Source organism: Procambarus clarkii, chromosome 44 (genome assembly GCF_040958095.1).
Source record: "Procambarus clarkii isolate CNS0578487 chromosome 44, FALCON_Pclarkii_2.0, whole genome shotgun sequence".
Taxonomy (NCBI): Eukaryota; Metazoa; Arthropoda; class Malacostraca; order Decapoda; family Cambaridae; genus Procambarus; species Procambarus clarkii.
In genome coordinates this window covers 19,872,276-19,899,600 of record NC_091193.1, presented here as the reverse complement: position 1 = coordinate 19,899,600, position 27,325 = coordinate 19,872,276, and the positions used below count along the sequence as shown (strand labels likewise).

General features: G+C 36.5%; 1 protein-coding gene across 7 annotated transcripts in view; it reads right to left on the bottom strand.

The window, feature by feature from the left end:
- The window catches only part of frtz (WD repeat-containing and planar cell polarity effector protein fritz), a 36,937-nt gene extending 10,696 nt beyond the window's left edge, over positions 1-26,241 (bottom strand). Inside the window, exons 1-11 of one of the 7 annotated variants that reach the window (XM_069300756.1) lie at positions 25,761-26,241; positions 23,552-23,697; positions 22,748-22,886; positions 22,008-22,188; positions 20,713-20,912; positions 19,828-20,076; positions 18,851-19,635; positions 15,657-15,952; positions 13,792-13,871; positions 11,333-11,717; positions 5,159-5,186 (exon numbers count right to left, since the gene is read on the bottom strand). In XM_069300756.1, the coding sequence (XP_069156857.1) occupies positions 5,159-5,186; positions 11,333-11,717; positions 13,792-13,871; positions 15,657-15,952; positions 18,851-19,635; positions 19,828-20,076; positions 20,713-20,912; positions 22,008-22,188; positions 22,748-22,886; positions 23,552-23,634 (2,426 nt within the window). In that variant the 5' untranslated portion in view covers positions 23,635-23,697; positions 25,761-26,241. Of the gene's footprint in view, positions 1-1,661; positions 4,838-5,158; positions 5,187-11,332; positions 11,718-13,791; positions 13,872-15,656; positions 15,953-18,850; positions 19,636-19,827; positions 20,077-20,712; positions 20,913-22,007; positions 22,189-22,747; positions 22,887-23,551; positions 23,698-25,688 lie in introns of those variants that run through there. The other 6 variants (XM_045725699.2, XM_045725701.2, XM_045725697.2 and 3 more) reach the window with 6 other exon arrangements.
- Between the last annotated feature and the right edge of the window lie 1,084 nt (positions 26,242-27,325).

Sequence of the window (27,325 nt, the reverse complement as noted above, 5' to 3'; positions counted from 1 at the left end):
TGCTAACTACTAATTCCCTATCAACTAGCCTCACACTGACTAGCAAATCTTAAGCATTACACAAATGTGGCCCGAAAAAACTTGACCCGAAATGGATAAACCCAAATGCCTCAGAGAAGATTGCTGTACTTTGATGAGGAATGGGAACAGCTAGAGGCCACTAGGGAAAAAATACCTTTAACAAAAGCCAGAGCAAACTAGAAAGTGAGGGAAATGTAAGGTCGTTGACATTAATACAATCTTGAATTGTTATAATTTAACGAGTAAGTCCCATGCCTCAGACCAGTGTCCAAAGAACTACTTAACTGAAGTGGAATGCCAGAACCACTTAGTTGAACAGCAGAGAAATAGTCCAAGTAGTGGCATCTTGTGGCAGCTTGACAAGTTGACAGAATGGTTGTTTACCTGTTGCCAGCAAACTTTAACTTTGTATTCAAAATGTCATTCTTGTCCCATTGAGCAGTAGCTTGCCTAGTTACATCTTTGACTTTCTGGTGGTTCCGAAGTAGTGTATATTTTTTATTCCTATATGCTCCCCTCACTTTGTCGAGAAAGTCTAACAAGCCTGATAATGGTTGACCCATAAGTGTATCAACAAACTTGCAAGGCAAGGCAAAGCCCGTAAACCGATTCAAATTTTACGAAGAAATTGAGCTTGTAACCTGAAAAATTTGTAAAGAAGGACGTTCATTACCCGAGGTTCCACTGTACCACAAACTCAGGGGAGTTATGGGAGAGACCAGGATACAAAAAAACCTTATTACAGAACTCTGAAAAACTATCAAGAAGAAATGTGCTGAACCCAATGTTTAATCACCAAGGTTAATAACACTGGAGAGCAGAAAAGTAGATGAAAATTTAACACAGGTCCCTTGACTTCTGTTCTTAACTGCAGCCAAGTGACCTGGAAGCAAGGCTTGTGTTCTTGCCCTGCCATAATCAAATTTGGTCTACAACAGACAAGAATGAGCGACAGCCAATGAACAAAAGAAAAACAAACCTCTCGAGAGAATAACAAAATGAGTATTTACACACTGACTTGGAATCAAATATCCTTAAGCTTGCACACCCAGTAATAATACTCCAGACGGAGACCAAGTCTTAAGGAATTGTGCGGGGAACACACCCAAGAGGAAAATGGCCAAAGTTGAGATATGACCTAGACCAGCAGAGAAAATAATTAACATCGGTTGATAAAAAACACGCAAATGACTAACTACAAACACAGTGGTGTTCACTTCATTAAGTTTACTGTACATAGATGCAAGTTAATTACTGTAAATGAATATGAGGTCTACACTTAGATGGGCAGCTCCATGCTATGTTGTTGACAATGTAGGTGCTGCCATCTGGTAGCAGCCAGGCAGACCAAATAAGAATTAACAGAGCAATACGTGGTTGGATTTTTTTTGTACATGAACATTCAGTTTAGGATTGGACAGATTTTTTTCTCATGTGTCCTCTCAACTATGACAGCAGGGCTATGAACAGCAACCATCTTTAAAGATCCTTGCATATAATATCAAAGATTAACTACTACTGTTGTATGATCTTGTCCTTGGGAAGAGCAGGACAGTGCATAAGAATGAAACCATGTGGTATAGCTCAGAAGAAATCTTTGTAGGGTAATGTGAAATCTGGGGATGGATGAAACAAATCCAAATTTTTATAAATATGACCTTTGAAAAGAATGTACAAGTTCAACCAACTTATTTCTTGTTGTAGGGTACATGATTGATTAAAGTGAAAGTACAGTACAAAGATTTTTCTTTGCAAATTCATTACAACATTCTTTAATATGTCATGGATGCATTTTTACTAAATGCATTTTCTTAGTATTTTCATTTCCTTTGTGAAAGACTTAAATGAATCAGTATGGATGTGCATTCACCAGGTGATTGTTACTCACCATTAGAGTAGAATTGAATTTAGAAACAAAAGGGACTAAAGATGGATAAAATGAAGAGAAGACATTGAAGAGGTGTCTGGTATCCAATATCCAAAAATTAAATTGTATATTGAAACAATCAAGTGTTGAATGCAAGAAATTATTTCTTTTGCATTTATATATTACATGACTTGTGATTTTTTAAATACAGTACTACTTACCACATGCCTCTTCAGTTTCTCCATTTTACCCATTTTTAGTCTCATATATTTCAAATTTAGTCCCGCTCAGATGTTAAGCAACACTTGCCTGACGACTGTGAACCCATGCTGATGGCCATTTTTTTAGCATTTCATCATATGTTCTATCATGTGAAGTCTGACATCAAATATTACCATACAGATTAATTATAATTGTGTTTTTATATCCTACAGTAGATTTTATATTTTATTTTAGCAGCATCTCAATTGTTATGCTGGAGTAGTGTCATGTTTCAAGTACAGGTCACTTCCCCATTCTCCTAATCTGTCTACATACATACATAGGAAGGTACAAGAAATGGTTGTTAGAGTTTAACCCAAGCAAATGTAATGTAATGGAGAAAGGTGTGGGGAGCAGGCAGCCAGATACAAGGTATCATTTGAGAGATGAAGTTCTTCAAGAATCGGAGAGACACACCTGGGAGATGATATCACGCCAGACCTGTCCCCTGAAGCCCATATCAAGAAGATAACATCAGCGATATATGCCAGGTTGGCCAACATAAAAATGGCCTTTAGAAAATTGTGTAAGGAATCATTCAGAACTTTGTATACCACATATGTCAGACCAATCCTGGAGTATGCAGCTCCAGCATGGAGTTCATATCTAGTCACGCATAAGACTAAACTGGAAAAGATTCAAAGGTTTGCCACCAGACTAGTGCCCGAACCGAGGGGTATGAGCTACAAGGAGAGACTACGGGAATTAAACCTCACGCAGCTAGAAGACAGAAGAGTTAGGGGGGACATAATCACCACATACACGATTCTCAAAGGAATTGATAGAGTAGATAAAGACAGACTATTTAAAACAAGGGGCACATGCACTAGGGGACAGGTGGAAATTGTGTGCCCAAATGAGCCATAGACATTAGAAAGAATTTTTTAGTGTCAAGAGTAGTTGACAATGGAATGCATTAGGAAGTGGTGTGGATACGGACTCCATACACAGTTTCAAGTGTAGATGTAATAAGAGCCTAATAGGTTTGGGAACCTGTACATCAGTTGATTGAAAGTTGAGAGGCAGGACCAAAGAGCCAGAGCTCAACCCCTGCAAGCAAAAACTAGGCGAGTACATACATACATTTCACAATAAGTTTCTGATGTTTTGAACATTAAAGCACTTAACATTCTCAATTTTTTTTCATTTGAATATCAGATAATTATTTTTCACCTTACCCTACAGAAATAAACAAAATTAAATCCCCACACGCAAAAACCACAATAAAAAGTATAATAATTCTACATTGTGATGTCATGAGTAGGAGGTTAGTCATATCAAGGCACTATTATGAGCAGTCAATTTTCCATAGCTTATAAACCAGTATTGTATATATATATCACTTGACTTGTATCACATAAATGAGAACAAACTTTGGCACCATTAAGTTTTAATAATAATAATTATTAAAACTAAATGGTATCAAAGTTTGTTCTCTTATATTATGTGGTGTATTGGACACTGGAAGACAAATATACCATTCCAAAATCTGTCAAAGCTATGAAAGTCAGAATGTCAAATATGTAAGCATTTTCAGCATTAGAAAAGCAGGTAAGTAATAATATCTGGACTTCTATTTTCTATAACATCTAATTATTGTTTAATTGTTTAGGTTTGGCAATTTCTAAGCATCTATAAGAACAAGGAACACAAGAAAATCCCACTAAAGACATTTGTATGTAGTGGTTCTTCAATTGCATGGAATATACTTTTCTTATCTATATTTTCATTCTGATCTTTAAGAATACCATACTTGCCCTGCTTGTTTACTCACAAGAGACACCCATTTTTACCCTTCAAGATACCTCTAAACATTAATTACTGAATATATATGCTAATATATATTCAAAGTCATCAAATAAATTAAAACATACAAAATTCATATGCAACTTATTCCAGTTTTTTTATATGTACTGTAATGTGATAAATTTTTTATTGGCGATCTATAATACAGAATACAGTACGTACTGTACATACATGATCTACCATTTTCTCAAAATCTTATTAATGAACATTCCCAAAAAGTTTGTAATTACTTAAGCTTCACTGAACTGACTTAAATACAGGAATCAATATATGAACTAGGTTGTCATCAGGGACAAAAGTTGCCTACATATAGAGCAAGAGCAGGAATAAGGCTTTAGCATGTCAACCAATTATTATTATCAAACACTGATCGACATACAGTAAATTTCCACCATTTGCCGGGATGTTTGTGAACAAATTGTATTTGCATATGTTAATGGGAATCGGTTATTATACAGAAATTGGATTAATGTAATCAGAATTAGCATCTATTGCTATACTAATAGAAAGATTTCAACTTGGAACCACTAATGTGTCAGCCTAACATAATGCTTTCCCTCTGTCTTCAGCCACTGCCTCTCAAACTCTGACTAATGCTCTTCTTATTTCCCTCATCACTAAGGGTGGTACAAGTTTGTTATGTAGAATACCATGTCATGTCGCCACAGGTGCCTGCCAACTGTGTCGCCACAGGTGCCACCCAACTGTGTCGCCACAGGTGCCACCCAACTGTGTCGCCACAGGTGCCACCCAACTGTGTCGCCACAGGTGCCACCCAACTGTGTCGCCACAGGTGCCACCCAACTGTGTCGCCACAGGTGCCACCCAACTGTTGCCAGAAGTGCCACCACTATGTCGCCACTGTCACCACAATTAGCCATACTGCAATTATGGTGAAATGAAATAGATGGAAAATAGCCTATAATAAAATAAATGAATAATTAAAATGATTAATTCTGCGATCATGAGCAATGCATTTTGTTAAATAATTCTTTGAGCAACGTTGCTTCTATACAGATGTTAGAGCTACAGCTAATGCTTCTCCCTTGTTTCTTTGATAAGCATTAAGATAAAGCATATTAAGAGCAAGGGCAAGAAAGGCATCTAAACCCAGTTAAGGATAAGTAATAACTTCTACGGTTGCAGTAGCAAAAACTAAGCAGCGCTTTACAACATTCTTCGCTTAAGTGAATCATACTATACCTTGGTTCAAAGAAGTTTCTTCCAAAACCTGCATTAAGAATTTAAAATAATTAAACAAGACAATAAATAACAAAATGAGAAAAGAAATGAAGGTTTTAGAAGGCCAACACCAGTAATTAATATACTGTATTAAGAATGAAGGATACACATTAATGGGAGTTCCACATCATTTCTTATATATGGCACAAACCACAGATGTTATGCATAGTATTCACTAAAAGTGTGGATTCAAAGTTGATATACTGGGTCTACTGTACTGTGTGTTTGTAATTACCGAAGTACTGTATAATTATGGGATGAGAGCCAAGCCTGTAGTATTTTGTTGTCCTTATAGTCTCTTATCATATACAGTTTTGATGCTATCAAATATGCTGGCATCACAGCATTCTTCCATTTGATTTATTACATGCATGACACTGTATGAAAAGAATATCTGGATGCATTTTTGGCACCTGTTTTCATACTTAATGGGTTAAATAATGACTACTGCTTCATCAAGACCCCTTATAATCTTTAACACAATACTATACTGTAATCACATCTCTCTATTTTCTTCCGTTTCAAATTTTGTCATATTTTCCTGTAAAATATGCATTATAGCTCTTATTTTTTAGGTCTGGGTAGCATTTAGTGGCATGTATCTTTTCTATTTTATCAATGTGTTTAGAGCAGTAGGGAAGTAGAAGTTCATTTTGTGCCTTCATTACCCAAGTGTAGTTACAGGATTATAGCTATGCTCATGAGGTCCCATCTTCCATATAAATTTTGTGATGACATCTTGAAGCCTACAATGGTATCCACAAAAATTTATGACATTCACCTACAAATCTGGTCCTTTTCACTTGTTAGAAGTCTTCTCTTGCCAGGCGGCTGGTTGATGAGGTAGGGTATGTTTGATCCTTCTAGCTTGGCCAGTGGTCCTAGTATTAATTTGTCTGGGTCACTACATCTTGAGATGATTTCGGGGCTTTAGTGTCCCCGCGGCCCGGTCCTCGACCAGGCCTCCACCCCCCAGGAAGCAGCCCGTGACAGCTGACTAACATCCAAGTACCTATTTTACTGCTAGGTAACAGGGGCATAGGGTAAAAGAAACTCTGCCCATTGTTTCTCGCCGGTGCCTGGGATCGAACCCAGGACCACAGGATCAGAAGTCCAGCGTGCTGTCCGCTCGGCCGACTGGCTCCCCAAATTTCAAGCACAGGTGCCTATGTGGAAATCTTAGGAACCACTGTCCATGAGATTCTGCCCAGAAACTCGCCCCTTCATTTTTTTCCACGGGGGGAAGTCTTTTTCCATGCCATGGGAGTCAGAGGTCTGTTTCCTTGACCCTCCACCTTCTATCCTGCCCCCATTGTGGGAGGCAGCTCCTTGGTGAGATTCCAAGGTCAGCTTCTCTTAGTGGATTTCTGAAGGGGATGCCCAGTTTTTCGGTTTTTGGAAGTCAGTATTTAGCCTAGAAGGGATCTATCTTCTGATTGGGTATGTAATATAACCCCCTTTCCAGTTTGAGCTTCATACCTATTTGGGTACGAACCCAGGCAAAATCGCTTACGAAGCACTGGGCGAGTGTTTTACCACTGCACCACGGGGACCGCTATAATTTTTAGTAGTACAGTTTTTGTTTAGTAGCACAGTTTTATTATAGCTGAAAGGTGCTGGGTTAAATTCCTATCATATGACAAGAATTTGGGCAAATTTTCTTTTCACCTGATACCTTTATTCATTTAGCAAATAGGTACCAAGGTTTTACGCAATTGTTATAGGCTGAATCCTACAGGTCAGTAAGTGGCCTATCTTATCTTGAGATTCTAGGCCTAGGGGGAGGCTTCAAGAATCCTCAGATTTTCTGTCCCTAACTATGGGAAACCATATGATTTTTTCTCTATTTTTTGGACCTGGTTCCCATCACAACATGATGCTGACAAATACCAGGAGGAACATTGATCAATGTCCAAAATAAGGGTAGATAAATTACGAAATATATTTTTTCCATACTTTTGAATACAGATCTACCTTTCATAATACAAATAAAATAATTTTTTTTTTTATATATTTGCTAACAGATGGTAATTTTGATGATAGCCGCACTTTGAGAATTAAATGTGGGTGTATTTAGTTGGACTGGTTCAGTCTTGCGAGACACACCATGTTCAACTTCACTAAACATTTGTTTGCTAGGAAATTTTCTTTGGCCTACAAATTTTAAGATGCATAAATTGAGTATCTTGTATACTGTGCAGTACAGTACCACAAAATGACTTGATATTGTTCACAACCAAGACTACTTGAGTATCTCCTGTCATCAAGGTGTATATGAAGTTGAGCAGCAATGCTTAGTTTTTGAGATATTGCTCAAGGAATACTGCACCATATTGAGATGATGGGATATTGCCCTACCCTCTCTGCAGCTAGATTGCCTAACAAAACTGAAATCTTCCAATGCACCGCCACACACGAGTTTTGAAAATTTCAACCAATTTACGAAGACGCTATCAAGATAATGCACGTACATCAACACATTTGGAAAATGAATAAATTAATTTAATGAAAACTATAATGTGTCCCTTCACAGAAGACCTATTGGAGGTATGAAATTTCAAAGGTTTTATCTTGATCTTTACTAAAGTAGAATTTAACAATTTACCTGAAGTTGAATAAATTTATAGAACTGAATAATGAAATGTGAGCCTATGGCAAAGTGTTGGAATCAGATGCTTATTTAGAGCTGAAATTTATAAGAGTTAATAATACATTTAAACAAGTAATTACTGGAGAAGTTAGTAAGCAAATACAAAACTAAAGGCAAACAAGTCCTCATTCACCAATAACGTATTTTCCAGGATCTTACTAAATATAAGGAAGAGCGTAGTCAACCCTTGTCAAGCATATTCAACGAATCATTAAGAGAATGTTACTGTTCGAAAATAGTAGAAGGTTGCAAGTGTAATCCCAGTTTTTGAAGAGAAATCACTGGCATCTAACTAGTATCTAATTAGTGGAATATAAACTCGGGAAAAATTATATGAAGCAATAATTGCAACTTGCAATGATACTCGCTTGGAAAAAATACGTATTTATAAAAAGCATTGCTACATGGCTTTACAAAAGAAAAATGTTCAATAAATTTACTTTTGTTCCTTTTAAATATATCTGAAGCAGCCCACAATGGTAAACATTAAGATAAAATATACCCTATACCTAGAATTTATTAGGTCTTTTTTAAACTGTTCTGCATGAAAAACAGATCAGGAAAGAAGCAGCATACAGTACTGGAGCATATGAAAGAGTCAGAATAAATGAAGAAGGCAGTGTTGGCAACAGTTGCAAGTGTTCTAAGGCTTTGTTCTAGGATCTTTATTGTTCACCATAAACAAATGCTTTAGATTACTCAATCAATTTGTCAATAGCACTAATTAAATCAATTGGGGACAAAAACGTCTACAGGAGTACCTTAATGAACTTCCAACGTGAATAGAAAATTATCAGATGTAGCTCAATATATAAAGGGTTCTAAGATTAGGGAAAGAAAACAGATGTACCAGACATAAGATAAACAATACGTAGCGAAATATCCAGTCATTCATAATCTTCCCTATGGAGAGAGAGACTTGGAAAACTCTATTTACATTCTTTAAAGAAGGTGTAGAGTAAGCATTGTTGAAATGTACAAATGTGTAACTGGGAACAAATAGGGTTTAATAAATGCCAAGCAGACTATGAAGCAATAGATTCAAATTGGAGAAATATAAATATAATAAAGAAATAATCAACAAAGGGGATTAACAAGTGATATACAAGCAAATTTCAAGCATAGGTTGGATAAGTAGATGTATGTGAGTGACTTCCTAGTCACTAACCCCCAGAACTATTCTGGGGGTTAAAGGACATGAAGGCAAGGAAGGATGATGTTCAGGCAATGTGTGTGTGTGAGGAAATGGAGACAATGTAAACTATTTAAGAAAATTGTTGGGGGACAAGGCTAGGAATCTGTTACTTAAACAGTGAATGTGACATAATATTTATATGAACTTATGAGGAGCTTACCTAGTTGTGTTTATGGGGCATGAGATTCAGCTCTAGAGCCCCACCTTTAGTTAATGTACTTTGTGTACCCATATCTCCCAACAAACCAGGACCCAGATTCACAAAGCAGTTACGCAAGTACTCACGAACGTGTACATTTTTCCTCAATCTTTGACAGCTTTGGTTACATTTATTTAACAGCTTACAAGCATAAAAACTTCGCAATCAACTGGTGTTATTGTTATAAACAGTCTCCTGGTGCTTCGGAGCTCATTAACTGTTTAATAATAGTAAACAAGGCCGCCAAAGATTTGTAAGTGCTTACGTAACTGCTTCGTAAATCTGGCCCCAGGACTATCATATGTAGTGGTATGGATTATTTGCTAATGTGTAATAAAACGTGTCTGTGAAGATGTTTAGTGTTGATATGATGAATGGGATGAATATTTTTTATGTAACTTTTAACCTTAAGAAATAACCTTTCCTTCTACATTCTCCGGGCAAGTGTATCTTCACTGCTTCAGCGTGGCAAGTGATGGCATTATGTTAGTGACTACATAAACTAACAAATAACAGAAGAAATGTACAGGATTTGTACAGAAATGTGCAATTCATATCATTGCTATTGTGTCTGACAATTAAAGCTTCAGATATGGCCAGTAACCAAGTAACCTACCTAAAATAAGGGAAAGCATACATAAAATAGATGGAGATGGAGATATACAGTACAACATTATTATACATCTATAGCAGTCTTTTGCAATATTGAATAATCTGCTTAGGATATACACATGATAATTTTTTGGTTACTGTACAGTGTTATGAAAAATAGTGTTATGAAAAATAGACACACAATATGAATTAAACCCTTTTTGTAATTTTGGGAAAACTGCAAAATGTCCATTATTATACATCTATTTTCAATGCTTATGTAATTGTGTCACTCGCACAATAATTGCCGTTTCCATTTCCTTGCCAGTATAAACCTTTGCTCTGGCATTAAAATATTTTGTATTACATACAGTATTGTACTATTAAAAACTATCAGTGTTGGATAATGAACAAGTAAATACATTTGTTTAAGATGTTTAGCAAATATTGCTATAAGTTTTGAAACAGTATTTTAGAGAGCATTGTTCTATATTAAAAAATGATGAGGAAACCCTCAACTGTCACTAGAAATAAAAGTGACTTATCAATAATGTTAAGTATATATATCACAAGCTTCAATTAAGCCTCCACCATACAACAAAATAATTGTGCTCAAACTCTTACAAAATAAAAAATACTAGTTCTTTGAATAGCGTGGAAAGCTCTTTTCTGAGAGGCACCTTGGGTGCACCCTGAGCCAGAGAATACAGTCCACTCAGAACATTGACAGATATGCCAAGCTCTGGTCTTGTGTAATCTGGGGAAGGGAGACATTGCATAGTCCTCGATCCACAATGGAGTGAATGCTTACAACACTATGACAAAAGAGCTAATGAAGGATCACATGAAAGGTAATTAAGTTATCTTCATTAGATCTTTTGCCATATAGCAAGCAGTTGCTCAGAGGTGGGATAAGAATTCCCCCCCCCCCCCCCCAACTCCCTTCTCCAAATTACAAGACAAAATTACTTGCAAAGTTACTACAGTCTGGTCAACATACTTGCAAAGCTACTAGTCATGGTGAGGGTAAATGTTGACAAAGCCTGGGACATTTGTCAGTGTCCTAGGTAGACTCTGGGTTCTGACTACTCTGAGAAGCAAGGAGAGTCTGCTCAGAAAAGTCTAAATAGTAATGAAGTTCCGTAAACAGTGTGAATCTCCCATTTAGAATATTGAAACTAAATAGATGTGACAGGTTGTATACAAATTCCCCTTTTGCTAAAGCATACCTAAGGTTACTACAGTCATATTAGATCAGTAAGTTTAAAGAAATTTTACTTCAACTACAAGTCATATATGCAACAATGACAGAACTACCAACTACAACAATAATGAACTGGTCAGAAAATTCTTAGTCACTAAATGGTCAAATATCACTAAAATAGTGAACAATGCTTTTATGACAACACAGTCTTCAACATGAGCCAGATTTATGGTAGTGTCTAAGAATTCAATGTCAGTTTTTAAATAATAAAACTAATAAAACTAAAATGTACTTACCATGATATACAGCACGGTCATATTGATTTTGTAATTCATCCTTATCGACATACACTGAAACCGTCTCAGAATCAACAAACTCTTCATTTGGGTCTGATGAATAGAACACCTCCCTCACTGTCTTCAGCGGCCTTGTGTTGCTTCCTCGAGGAGTCATGGCTGCCGGGGTACTAGATCTTGCTGCAAATGGGCCAACTGAATGACCAGCTGCTCTTTTGGGAGTGCGATCTGGCTGTCGAATGTTGATTGTGACAGTGCCATCTTGAGATGTGATAGCTGTGGCATGGGTCTGTGATGAAGTAGAATAGTCCACCGATGTGGCTGTTGCTATAGCACCACTGTGGGCTCGGGTGTCACTAAATGACAAACATTTAACTCCCGAGATCTGAAGAAGGAATCATATTAAAATTTCTACCATATTTGAATAATAAAAAGAAAACAAGTATAATATAGTTCTGAGTCTGATTATTATTTATAATCCTAATCAAAAGTTTTGAATTAAAATACTGTATAATATATATTATACAGTACTCTTGAATATATATTATCTTATAAAATTCTTTACAAGTAAATACAGGTACTGTTTATCAAAATGTAAGATAAATATACAATATTAATTTTGTATTGAATACATTATTCAATGTATTCAATACATTGAATAATGAAAGAATGAAAATATTTAGAGGCATTATGTCTAGGATACTACAAATCGAATAAAAATAAATCGAATTCAAGTGTTTGGTTTCACATAGTGCTGAAAGTTATGTAATCTTGTAAAACGTTTTACAATGTTTTCATCTTAATAATTGCTCAGATTCAAATATATACCTTCAAACAGTACCATTCTGTCTGATAAAATAATTAAGCTTCATTTCCTCAGGAAAAAAAATATATTGTTTTAACTAGCTTTTCTAGTCTGTTCCACTCTGCTCTTATGTCTTAACTGAATTTCTCACATGTACTATACTACTTTACTTCCCCGTTCCAGGTTAATGGTTACTCTCCAATTTCTGTAAGCCCTTGTAAATCTCTGCCCCCCCCTCCCCAACATTTTCCTAAATTATACTCAATTTTATTGTCCATTATCATTACATTTCCTAAATCTTTATTCCACACAAAAAAGTTGATAAGTGGGGGAATCCTGCGGTCAGAAATAAATGAAGGAAAACAAAGCAGCTACAAAAGCTCTGCCAAAGTATGCTCTGAGAGTAAACAAAAGGTCTTGCCTATAGTGACACAAGCAACCATATGTACTCTATGCACACCACAAACACATAATTCATGAAAAAGTAACAGCACAGTACAGCACAAATGTCCATGTCCTGCAACAAAGTTCCAAGAAACCAATGTAGCAGGAAACTGAAGTGGAGAATCACCACTGCTAAGAGCACAAATGAACCAAGTGCAGAAAAAAATCTGGCCAGCCTTTCAGTAAAAGTCAACACATGTGCACAAAGGGCTTGTCTACACGCTGATGTGACGTGTTCACTATTGTAACACAAGACCACTGTAAAAATGAAACACTAAGTTCCTAGTGTTGGTACAAGCCACAAAAGTGATTAGTCCTAGCTTCTGCCTGTATTCAGGCCTTACTGGTAGGGCCAGTCAGGTAAGATGAGAAGAGGTTGGGTTGGGGCAGAATGTAGAATTACTTATATTAATTAAGAAATTAAACATTTTCTTACCATAATATTGGTAATGTATGCAGAATATTAATAAACAAAATTTTACTCAAAAACACAGTAATTTTAAAACTTAAGACAAAAATGGCAAATGATGTCAATGGAAGTCAACAATCTTGAGCACCTATCAGATGTATAACAAACCATTCAGCAAGATGGGGATATAAGGTGAACCTGGCTAGCCCTTGACTTACACTCTGTAATCCTTCACACAGACCAGGATAGCAGCACAGTGTCGGGCACCTAAGCTTGTTAATAATATACAATATACAAAATATATCTGTAGGCATATTGGAATGCTTGTCAAGCCACCTCATATTACAGATGTTATGAGCACAAAGGCAGTGAATAAAGAGCAGTATCACCACCTCACAGTAAAGCTTGTGGTAGATCCCCTCTACAGCTCCTCACATGAAGATCAGCAAAGGGCATGTAAATGTTCTTTTAAAACCCATGGCTGATTTCTGCATGATGAAGGCATGAAAGAAAAAGACAGAGCACCTGGACACTAGGGCCAGGACGGGAATCCAGGGTTTAACCAGCTACAGGAAAACTAGTACAGTAATATCATATGGTCTACAAAATGCTCCAGCTCTTAAAGGACAAGCAGCAACAATGGATTCAAGGAAATATATGATAAGGCATTCCCAAGATATTAAACAGCATCCTCTCAGAAGAGAGAATACAAATAAGACAAAGCCATAAAGAATTCCTACCAAGTACACACAAACTGCATTCTGTAAACCAAAAATACAACTTGATAATATCCTTCCCTACCAACTGTGAAGGCTGATGAAGCTCTTGTGGAGTTTTGGACTCGGCAATAACCTCCAGTCTACCATTACCACAGTCCTCTCCTGAAAGAAGTGAATAAAATAAGTTATATTTAGTTCAACCGATCATTATCAATATGAAGATTACAATACCTACAGCAAATTTTATGAAATCAAGCATATTAACATTAAAACTGGTGGGTAACAAGCTTTGCATTAAAAAATTTATAATTTTAAGCAAGATGGAGAATCCATTTGGTATTTGATCAGTAAGATTGTAGTCGGAATGCTGAGTAGGCGTTATAACATCCTTGATAGGAGCTCAACATTATTATTTCAGTCGCTAACATTCAACTCAAGGCGATTGTTAGAAAGGCGAGTGTTAGATTATTTTAATATAAAATGTTAAATTTTTCAAAATGCAGATTGGGCTGTTAATTAGATTAAGCAGTTTCTATTTCTGGTGGTAAATATAACCTGATGGCTGAACTGTATGAGGTATCACTAAAAATCAGGCACTGTTTTTCTTCGCATCAAGATGTTTTTTGCACTCGTCATGATTCAAATATACAGCTTACATTATGTTTGGTTTAATTTTATATTATCTTGTGTCCAAACAAAGTGCTTAATAACATGTATCCAAATAGAACAGCAATGAACCTACAAAATGGTAAAATTATTACCGAATGATAAGCATATAATTAACCATAAAATTATTGTAAGGCAAGAAAAAGATTTTTAGAAATTGAGATGAATTCATTTCAGTATTACAAAATATTCTACATCTTTAATGGTCCTAATGATAAAGATTGTAGTTTTAAGTAAATTCTATATCCTTAGCTTTGTACACCTTCATCAGCTTTGACTGCAAGGTATTCTTGCAATCTATTATTATTGTGTCTGCATATTAACATTTAAATTGAACTGGTCTCAATTTTTTATAGATATGAAGCTTGGGAGGCATCACTACTACTAAAAGATGTACATTTCTGGAATGATAAATAATAAGATGTTGGTTGAAATGAAACTCTCTTTTCCAAGCAGGTCCCTCTGTTGCACCCTGAGGCAGAACCCAATTTACTCACCAGTTTCTTAATGACTTCGTCACCCCACTGTGACACAGAACATTGTAAATGGGTATTGCAACATAGATAGGGAAAGGGAGGGAGACAGTGTAAAGTAACTCAAGCCATCACTGAAGTGAAAACTAAACGTTTTCGTGAAACGAAAACTAAAATGTTTTGTGACTCACTAAAATGAGTCACAAAACAATTCCTCAAATACTGTATCCATTTAACTTCCTGCAAGTGAATGGAATTGCCAAGAAAGAGAACCATCACTGTTAAATACCAATAAATAATTAACTGCTACACCAACTATGACCAGATGGAAGCATTGGTTATTGCATTATAGTAGGATAAACATGTGGTCTTCAGGCTTCCCAAGCACACCCAAAAACACCAGGGAAGCAAGGCTTAACCCCCATAGATCAGGAAAAATGTTTTCAGGGCAACCTGGTGCTTCTGAAATAAAAACAAGGAAGAACCTCTTAGGACCAGGGAATACACTGACATTGTCAGGGTACACATCTGTGGAGCCAGAACACACACTCGTGGGGCCCTAGTACATACTAGGCAAACTCATGTTACCAGGTTCAGGATACACCAAGCACCTACGGAGTCCACTTACAAAATCTGTATCTCTTACAATGATCATGGTGGATCAGTCTGTACAGTATTTATAAACAGTTTATGAGTTCTAAAGATCTACAAGGTTGTCCTCAATCCATGGTTGTTATTATTTCAAAATTATTATTATTTACCAAATTGAAAGTAGCAGCATGAAATGAGAATGGGATATTTATCTTACCTCGCCTTCTGTGATCGCCACACTCTGAGCCACTGGCTGATCCGCTGTCAGAGAAACAAGTGGAGCAAGACTCGCTGCAAGACTCGGATCCCGAGCTAGCACCTGACTCTCCATAGAGCACCGAGCTGCATGAAGCACTAGAACTACATGATGATTCTAGGTCCCGTGCATTTTCCAGTGCTGTTGTGGCTATTTGATTGTCACCCCTGCGTTTAGCAACAGAGTGGACTGCCATAAAACAGTCATAGTCTTTCAAATCAAGAGCTAAACGAAATGCCTTTTCTAGCCTACCACATCTGTAAATAAAAGTAAGAAAAATAAGCTCGGAGTGTTTATGGAAAGTTTTAAAGTGAAAGAGAGTGACTATTTTTATAGTCACACTGTGACTACCTTAGGTAAGTTTCCACTGTCTCAATAGTAATTGCATCATGCATCAGGCAGGGCAACATTCTGGCTCTGGCTCTGCAGGGGTTAATATCGGTATTTAGCAATACTGGTGAATACTATTCAGTTGAAATGACCATATACACTCAAAGGCCCTCCATGCTCTCCTAGGCATCACAGAGACTGCGAAAAGCACTCAAACTAGCAACAACTGCTGAGCCATCTCAAATTTTTCATAAATTTAATATTTAACTAAATTTGGCATTTTAGTTTAAAGTACTGTATATGACATAGGCTTTCTATAGATCACTTCAGCTTGATGGTATTCTCCAGTGCTCCCTAGTACCCTTATGACCCTGTCTGGGCTGTGGCACTGGTGCCAAAATACTGCCATACCTGATAGAATGAATCAGTTCCTTCCAAGACAGTGGAAATGCCTTAGGGAGCAACCAAGCAAGATAGTTCAGAAATAATGCATATAACACAGTTTCTACACTCCACTCAAATAAATGGGGCAGAACAGACCTTTCAACTATTGAATAAAGTAAGATCTATATTAGTGGTAAGCAATTCACTATGATTATCAAATTAGCTTATAATTAAAATAATAACAATAATAATAATAATAATAATAATAATAATAATAATAATAATAATAATAATAATAATAATAATAAATAACAAAAATAATAACACTAATAACAATAGAGAAACTTACTACAAAGCAGTAGTGCTTGAATGAAGGCGAAGGAAAGACCCAATTTATGTGCAAGTACTGTACAGTATATTAAAACCCAAATTTTAGATGTAATCTACATCCTTTCTCAAAGTGCTGTATATAATGAACATTGTCTACAGTACCTTGAGAAATGAGAAATGATGTAGGTTATATCCAAATATTTAGTTTTTAATACACTTACACCTATATTGAGACTTTCCTTCATCTTCCATAACAACAATAAAAGGCGTAACAACTTTATTACCGACTGATGTCCACATTTTGTACAGATATATATATGTAATGAAATACTCCAAAACTTTCACCTACTTTACTAAAAAAAACATTTGTCTACTATGGTCTCTTATCTATAGGAGACCCCATTACAGTTTCTTGTATATTGAGTTCTTCTATGACTGTGACTACCTTTGCTATACAACATTGTATTCTGCTTCTTTATCTCTGTCTACATTCAAGGTCATGTTTGTCTTAGCAAATCCTGAAGTACCAGCCACAAACAATGACTACAGTGGTATTAGTTCTGTGACACTAGAGGTTATTTACATCTACAGTTACCCATTATTATTGCTCTTGTTTCATGTGCTGTGACTCACAAATATACAGAACATTTTTGCTGTACAATATTACTAGACACCAGACAGCACTTGTCTACTTGCACTTGTGTTTGAAACTACTGACACAATACCATTTATCTAAATATATGTATAGAACATGCATTCTTACATCTATATAAAGTCCATAAGTAATCTGACTATCCAAACACACCCTACGTAACAAAATTTAATTTGCTCTGTCTGTTAATGCAGAAAAACTTTCCTTTCTCCCATAGCTTTCTGAACAATTTACTCAAGGGAGAGTTTATATTAAATATAACTTAGCTTTCCATACATCTTCCATGGCCCAATCCAGCTGGATTATTTTGTAACAAACATAATCTTCATACAGTAAATAGAAACTAGGCCTTATTTGCATCCTGACAAGTTTACTGTTATAGAATCTTTGCTATAACTTACTTTCACTACCTAAAATGGCCCATTCATTATAATTTACAGCTGTATCTTTTTGCAGTGCTCTCAACCAAACTCCTTTCACCTGTTGCAGGATCTAACTGTTTTTGAATCCATGAGAATCGGATGGGTGAGGGGGGGGGGGAAGGCGAGAAATACTAATGTTTCATAAATTATTTAGCTCAGGCCTACCCCAACCAGCTTATGTCTGTCCCGTACCCAAGGCCATTTACCCTACAAATTTAGTTTAGGCTAGTCCCAAGCATCTGACCTCCAACTCTGGACAGACAGACACTCTTATAGGTATAGATAAACCCATGGAACTGCCTACTCACCAAAGTCATACCTACTCATACCAAAACACTGCTGAAATTTAAAATCCAACTAAATAAAATCATCAGGACAAATAAGGAGGGAGGAGACTTTTGAAAAGCTGCTGGCTTTGTGTCCTCAAGGCCACTAGAAAGCTGGTGGCTCTTCAGATAAATTGTACACAAGGCTCTGTCAATAAATGAAGCGTATGAATTTTAGAGGATTTTTTTTTATATATACAAGAGTTCTTGCATTCTTGTACAGCCACTAGCACGCATAGCGTTTTGGGCAAGTCCTTAATCCTAATATTCCCTGGAATATGACCCTCCAAATTGTTTTAAGAACCAGGTACCCATTCACTGCTGGGCGAACAGAGGTTACAGTTAAGGACTGGCAATCAATCCTCCCCAGCCAGGATATGAACCCAAGTCAAAGCACTTGCGAAGTGCCGGGTGGGTGTTTTACCACTGTGTCACGGGGACTGAAAAAACATGCAAAGTATAAAAATAATACAGTCTATAAAAAGCTAAAGGGGGGGGGGGGGACATTTACTAAATGTCAGAAATAATAAAACGTTTAATGTTTATTTCTCCAAACAAAAGTATTTTAGGGTTCAAGGCTATATGACGAGGCATTCTTCAGATGTTGAACAAACACCTTGAGGAAGAAATTAAAAATTACAAAACCCTGAAGTATCCTATTAAGGAATATCTAGGCCAAATTAATATTATAAAAGAAAATGTGGATCTCACCTAAGCACACGAAAGAAGAATCTACGAGTAAGTGCCCTTACAGCTGGTCCAAATTCCTCCTCTACAGCCTGACTGAGAGGTTGTACTGGAACATGAAAGCTTCCTAGTGCACCTTCTAATTGAGTTTCCCTTTGGGGAGTGACTGGTAACCGTAAAAGATGGTTGGCAATGGCTGTTAAACACTGCATGGCCATTGGCCCTTCTTGATCCCAATTGAGAGACACCAGCAAGTTCACAGCTTCATCCAGTTGACGATGTTTGATGTACTGGGCCACTAGACCCAAAGCTGTCAGTTCATCTCTGCTCATAACACTGACATCAACACGCAGACAAGCTATAGGACCTCGGATATAATGGAGCAAAAGTAAGTGAGGATTATTCTTTATCTGAGAATCTTCAAGTTTTCTAGTTGGGGCCCAGGAAAGCTTTAACAGGGATTGTTGATGACAAAAGTGCTCAGAAAAGTCCAAAATTCTCTGAGGATTTGGATCTTCCATAACCAACTGCATTCTAATGAGAGACAATGCAAGATCAAAACACTGAATCTGTCCTCGCTCATTACTCACAATTACTATGTTTCCAGAGTCCAACCAAGCAATATTAGAGGGGATCAGCCCTGCTTTTGTTACATGTGTCATACCACGAGAATCACAGTGTAGTGCCAAGACTCCATTGTTACACGCCAGTAGTAAACGATCCTCAGCTGGGTTGTGAGAGTGTGCCATTAAAGGAGCCTCCAAGGGGATTGTTGTAACTGTAACACGATGCAATGCACCTCTCTCTACCTGATAAGTAAAATAAGTATATACTGAACATCAGTCATATCCTGTGACTGCATATATATTATATATATATGTGATATGCTGAAGGAAATGGTGAGAAGCAAATAAAATATGAAGCATATTATTCAAATTTAAAATTTATAAAAACACAGATTTTCTAGCATCCAGTAAATAAGAAAGCAAACTTCCCCTTACCTCATACACACAGCTGAGCACCGTCACACCTCCCTTCTTTCCAAAGCCTTGTTCCACAGTCAGCAGGACATTTGGCTGTACTCTGCTGAAAGATACACTGAGAGGTGCCATTTCTGTGCGGCAGTAACACACCAAATCAAGAGTAGTTCCATACAGGGCATACACAAGAATGTTTGCACGGTCACGGTCCTTGGCTAATGGACTCCAAGGATACACCTCATCCTCACTGGTCTTCCACCATACCACCACCTGAAGTGTTCACAGCCATGATGAAATGTCCACCGGTTTGTAAAACATTCCTTGTCTTACAAAAAAAAATTATAATACAAAAAGAAGTTACTGTATAAGATTACATTGGAAGAGGTAACTTTGGAATGATTATAATGTTTAGCTTTTTATTTCTATTAATCTAAATGTTTATTTTATGTTAGTTGTTTTTGTCAATGTTAATTTTCATACCTTATTACATGTTAATACATAATGTAATGTTAATTTTCATTACTAATGCCCCTGTCCACCTAACAATAATAGGTACCCAGGAGTTAGTTAGCTTGTTGCAGGGTTGCATTCTGGGGAGGGTCAGTAATTTGACCCTAGGGGGAACCTCGATATAAGGCCAATATATACTGTACTGTATGTATAAATTGGCTGCCTAGCCTCTGACACACTGAATTATTATAATTATTTATTATTTTCAATGTTTACAAGTTGCCAAGTTGTGTGGGAGAATATTATGTCTGTGTAAAGTAGATGTCTCGTGCTTTTCATGAGGGGAGCGTCACTGCCTCCACCTTCTTCAAAGGGGAGCGTAAAATCCAGCGTCGAATGTAAATTAACCCTATTTTCTGGGTATCATTCTGGTTATGATTCTAGTTTAATACTTACCATATCACCAGAAAGATTTGCAGATAGCATTCTTTCAAAGCGACGACCTGATGGTCCAGCAACTTCACACGTATGTATTTTAGGATCCATAGTAGATAATCTCTCCAATACATGTCCCTCTGGTGGAGAACGTGTTAAGTGCACCACTGACAATCGACATTCATTGTAGGAAAACAGCATGTGGTGCTTTGTCATAACAACTGAAAGGAGAGCAGGTGCTGTATTTATCATTGACATTAGTACTGTACTGTATTTTGATACACAGTACTGTAGCTCTAACAGAAGCCTACAATTTCTACATGGCTACTCACAGCTCTTGAAGACCTCAATTAACAAAATAAACAAACATGCAGTATAATTTATTTTATTACTCCCTAATTTATTACACCAAAGGCACTAACTCCAAGATATTTAATCAATTAATGCATATATATTTTACATAATGCTCACTGAAGAGAAATGTTTATACCTAGGTGATGAACAAGATGGTTTCCATGGTGTAATAAGCGACTTGTTTGATATAAATGTAGATGCATGCAGGGGCATTTGATATCCCCATGGCTGGTTTAATATATATAAAGAAGATGCAGAGAACAATTCATAGCAACATGGCTGAAAAGTAGACATCCAATCCACATATATGAAAAAAAAAGGAAAATGCCAATGTTTCACCCCCATTCTGGACCCTTATCAAGACAAGACTTTATAAGGGTCCAGGACAAACCAAAACATTGACATTTTCCCTTTCTTTTCATGTGTGTGGTTTGGGTGCTGTGATTGTCAAAAGATATCTGCAAGTGTGAGTATCCTGGCCTGACCAGGTACTAGGAAGGAGAGGTATAACATGGTAGAAATTAGTCTGGGCTATGGAAATAATTATGTAAAGAGAGGAAGATATTTCTAGCATAACTTATTACAGTACATAGTGATAGTGATCTCTTCTGAAACTTCATGTAATTATCCTCAAACACTACCATCTGCTAATTGCTTTTAGTAACCAAAACCTATTAATAAATTAAAAAAATCTTTAATCATGCATATGTACTGTACACTATTATATTTTTTTATATGCACTGTGGTATTTTATCAAAATAAGCTCGACATGCTTTGATATACACAACTTAAAAATTATTAAAACAAAACTATGTTAAGTGAAAATATAGTAATTCTGATATATTCTCTGTCTGCCTGCATTTCTGCCACTTCCTCTCAAAATCAACTCAATCACCAATGATAAGGGTCTAAATAAAATTTTGACAAATTCCAAAATTTCCTCTTGATCCATAATAACTTACCATTGGCAAGATGTTCAGACAGAAGCTTTCCCACCAAAAACTTGTCAAACATAATTCTGGTCAGATCCCCTGTGCTTGGATTGACAGTCATCAGTACAATTATTCCTGAAGCAAATATTATCTGATATAACACATGTGACTGCCAGCCTTCCCAAACTACTCTCTCTCTTGACACCAGCTCCTGAGAACAAACAAGCACAAATTAAACTATAGTTACAGCTAATGTATCAGTAAAATTAAATAATGTTTATTACAAATAAACAAAATAGTTGCAATTCAGCATTATGCAACAATGGTGCAGTACTTAGCAGTATGCACATTTATATTGGAATATTCTGTATACTGTTAGGAAATGATGGAAACAATGCAGTAAAGACATGAAGATATTTCATATTAGAAAAATGAGGATGGTGTGAATAAGTGGTAGGGTATAAAGATAAAAGAGACATTAGATGAATACTGGATGACAAAGAATGGGTGCATGCCAAATATTAACGGGTAAGAATGAAGAGGCCAACCAAAATAAAGTGAAAGACTAACGACTTGAGTGGGTTGTGAATAACTAGAAATCTATGAAGAAAATTTTAAGCTTGCTGCCCTGCTGGATGCTGGAAATAGTGAACAGGCTAAAAGATATTAGTACCACAGTTTGAGCAGCTACTTAAACTTACTCCTAAGCTAATGATTGGAAATGAAATTAGAATATAAAACAAAGATAAAAATAGAAAAGTTAAATTTACTTCAAACTCCTTAAGCGAGTCTCTTAATTTAGCAGGACGACTGTTCTTTGGAGTCATCACCCCACCTCGGGCTTCAAGGTACTGCCTTTTATCTTCATAGTAAACACGCTCCTTACTCACATTGTTTTTATCTTGATATCTGTAGAAAGTACAATAATAGAAACAAAAACAGAAAAAAATAGGTGTATTTGTGCATCAAAACAAAAACAAATACTAAAAACAATTTTATTCAATAAAACCTACTCATAATCAAGTGTGTCATTTACAATAGTAAATGACACTTAAAAAAAAAAAAAAAGTTATTTCACATTAAAATAAGTTGTCACTGAACAATAAAATTTTTGTTATAAAGTACTTCATGATAGTGGCCAAATCAAGGAAATAGGGCCTATGTTGTCATATGTGACCTCTGTCTTTGTGCCTAGTTAATTTTCTCCTCTACCCACTACCTACCAAGAACAAGTGTAAGTGCCACCTCGTGTAGCTCTCATCCTGTAACTACACTTGGGTAATTACACAGGAAAATTACACAAATTACCTTGACAATATACTGTTTGTACATATTTTTCAGTTTTGAAGGAATAATGGTAGAATTAGCAAAAATTATGCTGCTTACTGGAAATTATTATTTGTCCTCCCTCGTCAGAAGTGAAGGAGAATCATTCATGAAATAATAATGGTTTTTGATCTACATATTTTTTTTTACTGTTTTTATTACACAAATATGACATACAAGATTGAAAAAAAATGTACATTACCTATTTATTGAAATTGCTTTAAAAATAAAACAAATACTGTACTTACCTATAAACCCCAAAATCTGCATCTTTAACAATCACGTCATCACGGAGAGTCCAAAAATGGACATCTCCTAAAATAGTGACCATTTTAAGGACGGCCTTGTCAGGATATAGTCCTCATGTAGAGCCTTGTGCAAATATTGCCTTCATCTGAAAAATGTGCATCAGAGTTCTGGAATTTAAGCATGCCTCACAGGGATAAATTAATAATGTAAATCATAATGTTGCTAAGATAATACAGTACTATCTGGAAAGTAAACTGTTTTCTTTAACAAGAATTTAACAAAAAATATAACAAACATTAATAACAGCTATATATTACAGCACTGAAACCAATTAAATAGCATGCTGCTGAAATCTATTATTATAGCAAAGCATGCTACTGAAACCTATTATTACAGCAGAGAGCATGCTGCTGAAACATAATGGGGTCATATTTTGCCAAACCATCACAAAATAGTGGATTTTCAACCTGATCATCTCAGATTTTCTTAAATTTTAACAGGATAGAAGAGGACATAAAGTAACTTATACAGTATATGCAAAATTTTAGCACTTATTGATGCATGATATTTCATTCACATGGGCTATAGGAGACTGGAACCGTGGACCTCATGTGTGTGAGGCAGAAGCTCTATCCACTCGGTTATGAGTAGTCTTAATAAGGGACGATTCCAGATGCAACTACTGCTGCTATGCTGGAATTTTCAACTTCCTCTGACTATGTACTACTGAAGCTCAGAGGAATTAGTGATCCACGCTCACATCATATAAATTGTCATCCACACTTCCATGGAAATAAACATTTCATTCACCTGGGCTACAGGAGACTTGAACCATGGACCCCATGGTTCCAAGTCTCCAACCATGGAAATATAATAATAAATAATCATGGATCATAAAAATCATGGAATAAATAAATCATAAATCATGGGAAATAAACCATGGAATTGGTTTATTTCAAAGGGCTTACCAAAAGCTGCTGTGATCCAGTCCATGGAACTTCTCAGCCAAGCCATAATCAAACCCACACTTACTGCCCAAAGATCTCACTGGATAATACAAACATCTCTCATTTGTCCCTGTGACCCCATGCAATATGTGCATGAGGTGTTGCAACAATCAAGGTCAAATGTTGAATAAGGATGCTTACATTTACGTCACAGCCCACACTCAAGACATCCACCGGGTGTCGAGGACAAATCAGCAATCCACCTTGTCTTTGATCCATGGACCTTACATTTACAAGTATTTCAACCCATCCTGCTGTTTTGGTAGTACTTATAACAACAATGAGGACCATGGTACACTGTACTGTATATATACCAACAAACAACGAAATCAGAAAGTAGAAATCAGCACTATTGAGTTGGACAAACCGGAAAACTATTTTTTTACTTGTGTTGCAAAGCCAAACTAAACTAATCTAACCTAATCTTCCTAGACCTAATACACAATATCTGAGGCCTAATATAGTACATATGTGTGCCATACAGTATTAGGTCTAGGAATATTTAAGTTTGTTTTTTTAAAGAATTCCTTACTAGTCAGTTTACTACTATCTAAAACTAAGTATGTACAAATTCATGACTATTGAAGATCGTCACAATAGATACTATGTAAACAGGAGGATGGGTTGAGTATTTACATAACCTGTAATTAATGTATGCTACTCTTCTTACAATTAATTTACCCAAAGGGCCACCATCTCGCCAATGGCTTCGATGGAGACAGATAGCCAGCAGCTTGTCCAAGATCCCCATATTTTTCCTGACAATGTTCAACTTCACTTTACATTTGTCATGTTGACAAAGTAATGATTCAGATAAAGAACTAAGGTAGCGTGATTGTAGTCCTATTATCAATTTGAAATATATTACATGTTGAATTTTTTTACATTAAACTCGTACACTTTGCCTAATAGGTTTCTTTCAAAAACTTTAAAAGGCTGTTTTTAAGATAGCAGATATTTACTTGACAAGATTTATGAAATAAAAAATGTATTACTATAATAATATTTAAAACATTGTATGCATTTTACTGATACTTTAATACCTATATACATATAAGAGCAGTTAGCGCACAACTTCAACCCATGTACAAATCTCCGGCCGAGTGTGTACCCTGTGAGGGTCTCTAACCTCCGGCCGAGTGTGTAGCCTATGAGGGCCTCTCACCTCCGGCCGAGTGTGTAGCCTATGAGGGCCTCTCACCTCCGGCCGAGTGTGTAGCCTATGAGGGCCTCTCACCTCCGGCCGAGTGTGTAGCCTATGAGGGGTCTCTCACCTCCGGCCGAGTGTGTACCCTGTGAGGGTCTCTCACCTCCGGCAGAGTGTATATCCTGTGAGGGTCTCTCACCTCATGTAATATCCGCACAACATTGTTTTCTCCTCCATCTTCACTTAACTACGAGAAGACTTAGTCAAAGACTCCTGCCGAGGGCATATATGGCAGTGTTCTTCTCACGTGTGTCACACCTGACGCCTCCACACCTGACGCAGTGTTGTTTTGGACTGAGTGAGAGTTGAAGTCAGGGTTGCCAGATTCAAATTGCTAAAAGTAGCGAATTTGTAATAGGTGTAGCCCAATTTTTTGTTTAGTGACTGCTACGGGTTTCAAAGTAATCTATTACTACTACAACTTGCTTAGCTAAATGAATTGTGGGGTTCAGTCCCTGAGCCCATTATGTGCCTCTGTAACCCTTTCCACTACCGCCCACAAGATGGGTATGGGGTGCATAATAAATGAACTAAACTAACTAACTATCATATATAGAGTACATTAAACGATTTTGTTTTATTAACATTATCTCTGCATATTTAACCAATATGATAATAGGATAACTTACCAATATTTACTGTTTGAAGCTTAATGGGTGTGACGTCCTTCCACGTCTTTACAGTTGAAGATTACCAAGATCTTGATCTGCATCCACAACCTCGTTCTTGTATATTGCAGACTCATATTTAGGCATTGACATGAGTGGTTCAAATGACGAGCAACAAGTTACATTTTCTTCAAGATATGTTTTGATTCTCAAGACTGATGTCAAAAGCTCAAGTCCCATTCCCATTCAAGATTTCTCAGTTTAATTTTCACAGACGTTACTCTCGAAAATATCCGTTCAACCAGGGCATTACTGATTGGCAAGCTGTATATTTTCAACACAAACTCAGCGAGGTCAATCACTATGGGATTGAAGTCAATCAGTATATCTGAAGTGTCGGCTGAGCGTGATTTTTTACCCGAATTCTGACTCTCTGCACCTATTTTCATTTTCAAATTACGACTTTTTATACCGAAAATATGCCAATTACTGAAAACGGCGATGGGTCATATTTTGCCCAAACCCCCCTGTAGTTTTCAAAATATCTGAAATCTCCGAAATTTGACTCCTGAGCGTGATTTTTGAGCTGAATTCTGACTGCACCAATTTTCATTTTCAAATTACGACTTTTTATACCGAAAATATGCCAATTACTGAAAACGGCGATGAGTCATATTTTGCCCAAACCCCCCCTGCAGTTTTCAAAATATCTGAAATGTCGGAAATTTGAGTCCTGAGCGTGATTTTTGAGCCGAATTCTGACTCTCTGCACCTATTTTCATTTTCAAATTACGACTTTTTATATCGAAAATATGCCAATTACTGAAAACGGCGATGGGTCATATTTTGCCCAAACCCCCCTGATGTTTTCAAAATATCTGAAATGTCCGAAATTTGACTCCTAAGCGTGATTTTTGAGCCGAATTCTGACTCTCTGCACCTATTTTCATT